A 6,749-nucleotide genomic window follows, 5' to 3' on the forward strand; every position below is an offset into this window, starting at 1 on the left:
ATATAGCATATATAAAAGTATATGTTATATAGACGTATATATATTTTATATAGACACATTACATTAGTACTATATATAAACATATATATTAACATTATTTACAATACATAATATATAAACATAAAATTAACAATTTTAACCATTTTAAAGTGTATACTTCAGTGACACGAAGTATATTCATGTTGTTGTGCAACTATCAGTCACCACCAGAACTTTTCCATCATCCCCAACTGAAACTCTCTTCTCTAACTGAATTCCCCACTGTCCCTCTCCCCCGCCCCTGGCAACCACCATTCTGCTTTCTGTCTCTATGGGTTTGGCTACTCCAGGTGCCTTATACAAGATGATTCATTATTCATCCACCAGTTCCTCCCTTTCAGTAACACAGATTCCCAGAAGGAACGGAATTAATTCACAGCCTCTAAAGCTGAGGATGGGCATCAGAGGTTTTAGAACCGTTGGGGTTTGGGAAAGACCATGAAACAACACCTAACAGAGGCCTGGGGAGAGGAGCACATGTCAGCAAACACTCTGGGTGGGAAGTGACACTTGAAGGAGCCCTCAAGGATGTGCAGGAGTCCACGAGGTTGGCAAGAGCAGTGGGGAGCTGCGGTGTCTCTCACGAGCCGTTTTCTTTCCTTTTCCCTGTGTCCTCCAGGTCTCCAGTTTGAAGGACCCGATGCTCCCATCTATGAGGTGAGTCCTCCTCCCAGCCCCTCTTTGCACTTGGTGTCCTGTCCTCATTCCCTCAAGTGCAGCTGCTCTCAGCCTTTGATGGAGCCCCTGTCCAGATTTAAGGTCAGACATGAGCCCAAGGAGGGAGAGGAAAGAAGGGTGTGTAGAAAACGTGACTTCTAGCCTTGGGAGTGGCTGGATTTCCAGAGAGGATTTCTCAGCCCACACTGAAGAATGGGATCCATTGGCTGCTCCTGCTTCTGGTGTGAGAGGAAGTGGCCACAACAGCCATGGGGTCTGGCACTGCGTGGCCTCTGTCAGGGTTAAGGCTGGCAGGACAGACGGTGCTTGTGCCCTGCCTTCCTTTCTCTACTTTACACAGCTCCACATTAAGGTCTTATGGTGCTATATCTGGTCAGTGGATGCAAATCGCGTCCAGAACCCTAACCAAGAGGAGTCTGGGAAGTGTGGTTTTAGTTTTCCCACCTTTACATGTTAGTCAGAGGTTGGAATGGGTGATGAGGGAGCAGATAGGCAAGGCCTCTGCCACCCGTCACCGTTGGGTTCTTGTTTCTCTATGTTGTCTTCTTTTTTTGAGACAGGGTCTCACTCTGTCACCCAGGCTGGAGTGCAGTGGCACAATCATGACTCACTGCAGACTTGACCTCCTGGGCTCAGGCAATCCTCCCACATCAGCCTGTGAGTAGCTGGGACTACAGGCACGCACCAACAAAGCTGGTTAATTTATTTTTTTTTTTGAGACAGTCTCCCTCTGTCACCCAGCCTGGAGTGCAGTGGTGTGATCTCTGCTCACTGCAACCTCCACCTCCTGAGTTCAATTGATTCTTCTGCCTCAGTCTCCCAAGTAGCTGGAACTACAGGTGTGCACCACCACACCCAGCTAAATTTTTGTATTTTTGGTAGAGACAGGGTTTCACCATGTTGGCCAGGCTAGTCTTGAACTCCTGATCTCAAGTGATCCATCTTGACCTCCCAAAGTGCTGGGATTACAGGCATGAGCCACTGTGCCTGGCCCCTGGTTACTTACTTTTTATTTTTAGTAGAGATGTGGCCTCGCCGTGTTGCCCAGGCTGGTTTTGAACTCCTGCGCTCAAATGATCCTCCCACCTCAGTCTCCCAAAGCACTGGGATCACAGGCGTGAGCCATCATGCCTGGCTATATTGTCTTCTTCATAGTCCTGCTCTGGACCTGAATTCCCTGCTGCACGTAGTTCCGTGTTTACCATCTCTCTTCCACACTGGAATATAAGCTTCATGAAGGCATTTACTGCTGTTTTCCCAGTGCCTGTAACTCGGTATTTATTTATTTATTTATTTATTTATTTTTGAGACGAAGTCTCACTCTTGTGCCCCAGGCTGGAGTGCAATGGCACAATCTCGGCTCAGTGCAACCTCTGCCTCCCAGGTTTAAGCGATTCTCCTGCCTCAGCCTCCCGAGTAGCTGGCATTACAGGCGCCTGCCAGCACGCCTGGCTTATTTTTGTATTTTTAGTAGAGACAGAGTTTCACCATGTTGGCCAGGCGGGTCTTGAACTCCTGACCTCAGGTGATCCATCCGCCTCAGCCTCCCAAAGTGCTGGGATTACAGGCGTGAGCCACCGCACCCGGCCTGTAACTCGGTTTTTAGAAAGTGTCTGTCGACTGACTAGTGTCAACAGTGTTGGGAGTGACACTGTCCAATTTCCTTTAATAGATGACTGTGATGACTCACAGAAGACAAGAGAAGAGAGTGGCTGTGGGGGTAGCAATGCGGTGGAGAGGAGTAAGCCAGTTCTAGTTGCATTTTGGAGGCAGAGCTGAGAGGACTTGCCGCTGGACGGGCTGTCTGTGTGGAAAAAAGGGCAGAGCAAGGAGGACTTCCCTTGGGGCCTGGAATAGCTGAGTGGATGGAGGCGCCATCCGCAAGGCAGAAGGAACGGAGGTGAGGGTGGGAGGAAATGGGTTTACAGAGGAAAATCAGTAGTTCCATTTTGAAGACAACAGGTTTGAGTTGCTTGTGAAATGTTCCAGCAGTTGGATCTCAGAAAGGTGAGCTGGGACCTACTACAATGTGACCCCATCTGCAAAAGAATGGGTTTTAAAGCCATGGGAACAGATGTAATCTAGCAGGAAGGTGTGGAGTGAGAGGGGAAAAAGTCTAGGATTGGAGTTTGAGACCAGCCTGGCAAACATGGCCAAAGCCCGTCTCTACTAAAAATACAAAAACAAATTAGCCAGGTGTGGTGGCTCAAGCCTGTAACCCCAGCTACTTGGGAGGCTGGGGCAGGAGAATTGCTTGAACCTGGGAGGCGGAGGTTGCAGTGAGCTGACATGGTGCCACTGCACTCCAGCCTGGGTGACAGAGCAAGACTCCGTCTCAAAAAAAAAAAGAATCCAGAATCTAGATCATGTTCTGAAAAACTCCATTTGGAGATAGAGAGAGGAGGAGGATTTGTCAGAGAGGTCAAAAAAGGCCGTGGGTCTTTTTTGTCACGAAGAATGGAACCCTGCAAGCTGAGAGATAGGAATGTTTCCAGAAATTCCTTGGGGCCCTAGGACTTGGAGGTTTGGGGGCGGGGGCGCTAGCACAGTGACGCCCTGCAGAGCCAGCCCTACACTGCCAAGGGCACCCTGGTGCTTCTCCCCTCACCCTTATGTGCTCTGCCCTGGCTCCCGGCCTGGGTATGTGTGTACCTTTCCAGAGAGATATTTTCCAGTCTCTGCATTGAGCATCATTCTACCTCACCCACCCTAGGTCACCCTGACAGCTTCTCTGGGGACACTGAACACCCTTGCTGATGTCCCAGACAGTGTGGTGCAGGGCAGAGGCCAGAAGCAGCTTACCATTTCTACCAGTGACCGGAAGCTGTTGAAGTTCATCCTTCAGCACGTGACATACACCAGCACGGGGTACCAGCACCAGAAGGTGGACATAGGTGAGAGCCTGTCCTTGGGGTACAAAATGCTTAGGGATCCAGAAGATCCCTCTGGGCCCTTTCAAAGTCGTCTTCCTTCAGGAAGCCTGCCTGTTTTTTGTGTGTTTTTTGTTTGTTTGTTTGTTTGTTTGAGACAGTGTCTCACTCTGCCACCTAGGTTGGAGTGCAGTGTTGTGATCTCTGCTCACTGCAACCTCCACCTCCCAGGTTCAAGCGATTCTCCTGCCTCAACCTCCCAAGTAGCTGGGATTACAGGCACCTGCCACCACACCTGGCTAAATTTTTGTATTTTGAATACAAAATACAAGAAGTTTCACCATCTTGGCCAGGCTGGTCTTGAACTCCTGACCTCATGATCTACCTGCCTCGGCCTCCCAAAGTGCTGGCATTACAGGCGTGAACTACTGCACCCAACCTGCCTGCCTGCTTGCTTTTAAGATTCCTGCCCTCTTTCCTCTTTCTAACCCCAGACACATAACTTCATAATTACAGTACCCAGTACTCTCCCCACATTGCCATTGACCCCATAGAGCCACTTGAGGAGACAACAAATCATGCTGTGCGCGTTGCACGTGGTGAGAACCATCCAGTTCTGCTCCCGGTCCTCTGCTGCTCTCAGAGCTGAAGATTTCCACTGCAGTAGAGGAGGGAGCCAGCCTGTGCCTCAGCATCTTGTCTTGGGCACTAATAGGAAAGAACTGGGAGAACTCCCCATTCCAAGGGCAGTAGCTTTGTCTCTCACCTCCTTCCCTCCCACCAAGAAGTTCGAGGGAGAACAATCCCTGCCACTCTCAGGGCAGCCTGAGTTTCCTTCTGGATGAGTTAAAAGCACCCTTTTCTCTTTTGACCAGATACACAGGATGCATTCCCAGGACACCAACAGAAAAAAATGTAACGGTTACAGATGATATTCATGGCCACTAGCTAAAGAGTTAATTCTCCCCACCTTCAGATTTTCAAACATTCCTCTTCACAAGATTACCCTGTGAGGCAAAATAGGGTGGGTATTGTTATCTTGGTTTTGCAGACAGAGAAAAAAGTCAGATAGGAAATGGTAAAGTCAAACTTACCCTCTGGTTTCAAGCCCACTCCACCCTACCACATCCTCACAGGGGAAGAAATGTGAACTTAGGAGTCATTGAGCACGTTGCCCCAGGGACACAGCAAGGCGGAAGCCTGAATGCCAGATACTCTATGGGGTCCTTAATCTCATGCCAGCCAGGACTCTCCCCACCAAACCTGCACTCGCCTGTCATGGTGGCTTCCCGGGGTGGCATGGAGTTTGATCCAGACATGATACTGCCTGTGCCATGACCTTATTTCTCCCTCCAGTGAGTCTGGAGTCCCGGTCCTCAGTGGCCAAGTTTCCAGTGACCATCCGCCATCCTGTCATACCCAAGCTATACGACCCTGGACCAGGTAAGGCCCTTGTCTTTGGGGCTCCATGGTGGCACCCTGTGAAGCTATTGGTGAAATTCAGAGGGGATCACCTCTGAGACGGAGGATAATTGATCAAAATGACAGCTCTGATATGCTCCCTGACAAGCTTCGTTTGGAGGAAAAAACCTCTAGGACACAATCCCCTAAAATTGCCCAATGATATTTAACTTATTTTGTGGTTGTGTGCTAGTTTTGGGAAAGAAAAGCCAATGAATTATAACATTTTAGTAAGTAATAATAATAAAAAGAGTGGTACTGAATCTAATTGGAAATCCAGATATAAACCCAGTACATGTTGGAATTTCACTGTGTGATAAAGACAACTTGTCTGGCCGGGCGCGGTGGCTCACGTCTGTAATCTCAACACTTTGGAAGGCCTAGGTGGGCGGATCACCTAAGGTCAGGAGTTCAAGACCAGCCTAGCATATGGTGAAACCCCATCTCTACTAAAAATACACAAATTAGCCGCGCGTGGTGGCGGGTGCCTGTAATCCCAGCTACTCGGGAGGCTGAGGCAGGAGAATCTCTTGAACCCAGGAGGTGGAGGTTTCAGTGAGCTGAGATTACACCACTTCACTCCAGCCTAGGCAACAGAGCAAGACTCTGTCTCGAAAAAAAGAGAGAGAGAGAGAGACAGCTTGTCAAATTAAAGGAGGGCAAATGAACAAATTAAAAATGGGCTTTTCAAAAAATTATGTGAGATAATGGTGTAGCTATATGAAAGATAAAAAGTTGAATCCAAGTGTGATGGCACCTGTAATCCAGCTCACACCTCTAATCTCAGCTACTCAGGAGGCAGAGATGGGAGGGTGGCTTGAGCCTGGGAAATCGAAGCTGCAGTGAGCCACGATCACCACTATACTCCAGCCTGTGCAACAGCGCAAGACCCTGTCTCAAAAAAATTAACAATTGAAAAATAACTTTTAAATTAGAAGCAAAACTTGAATCTATGCCACAGTTCATACCAAGATAAATTCCAATTGATCAGATATCTAAATACGTTTTAAAGTACTAGAAAAAAAACTTGTAGTTTAAAAGTTGGCCAGGTGTGGTGGCGTGCACCTGTAATCCCAGCTATTGCGGGTGCTAAGGCAGGAGAATCATTTGAACCCTGGAGGCAGAGGTTGCAGGGAGCCGAGATCCTGCCATTGCATTCTAGCCTGGGCGACAGGGCAAGACTCCATCTCAAAAAAAAAAAAAAAAAAAAATTGTAGTTTAAAAAGCAATCTTAGGGTATAAGGCATGACACAAAACTCAGAGACCATAAAGAAAAAATTAAAAATATAAAATATATAAAATTTTATATATTAAAATTAGCAAATTTTAACAAGTAAAGTCAAATAACAAAGGATAAATTGGGAAAAAAATCTTTAATTCACGCTAAAGACAAAGGTCTAATTTTACTTAAGGGCATCTATGGTCCGGGCGCGGTGGCTCACGCCTGTAATCCCAACACTTTTGGAGGCCGAGACTGGCAGATCACGAGGTCAGGAGATTGAGACCACCTGGCTAACATGGTGAAACCCCGTGTCTACTAAAAATACAAAAAATTAGCCAGGCGTGTTGGCAGGTGCCTGTAGTCCCAGCTACTAGGGAGACTGAAGCAGGAGAATAGCGTGAACCCGGGAGGCGGAGCTTGCAGTGAGCTGAGATCACGCCACTGCACTCCAGCCTGGGGGACAGAGTGAGACCCTGTCT

General features: G+C 48.0%; 1 protein-coding gene across 1 annotated transcript in view; it reads left to right on the forward strand.

Annotated features, from left to right (window-relative positions):
* B4GALNT2 (beta-1,4-N-acetyl-galactosaminyl transferase 2) overlaps positions 1-6,749 on the forward strand; it is a 35,464-nt gene that overhangs the window by 20,281 nt on the left and 8,434 nt on the right. Inside the window, exons 5-7 of the mRNA XM_011959897.1 lie at positions 659-696; positions 3,431-3,611; positions 4,944-5,030. Coding sequence (XP_011815287.1) covers positions 659-696; positions 3,431-3,611; positions 4,944-5,030 — 306 coding nt within the window. The remainder of the gene's footprint in view (positions 1-658; positions 697-3,430; positions 3,612-4,943; positions 5,031-6,749) is intronic.

This window comes from Colobus angolensis, unplaced genomic scaffold (genome assembly GCF_000951035.1).
Source record: "Colobus angolensis palliatus isolate OR3802 unplaced genomic scaffold, Cang.pa_1.0 Scaffold50, whole genome shotgun sequence".
NCBI classification, from domain to species: Eukaryota; Metazoa; Chordata; class Mammalia; order Primates; family Cercopithecidae; genus Colobus; species Colobus angolensis.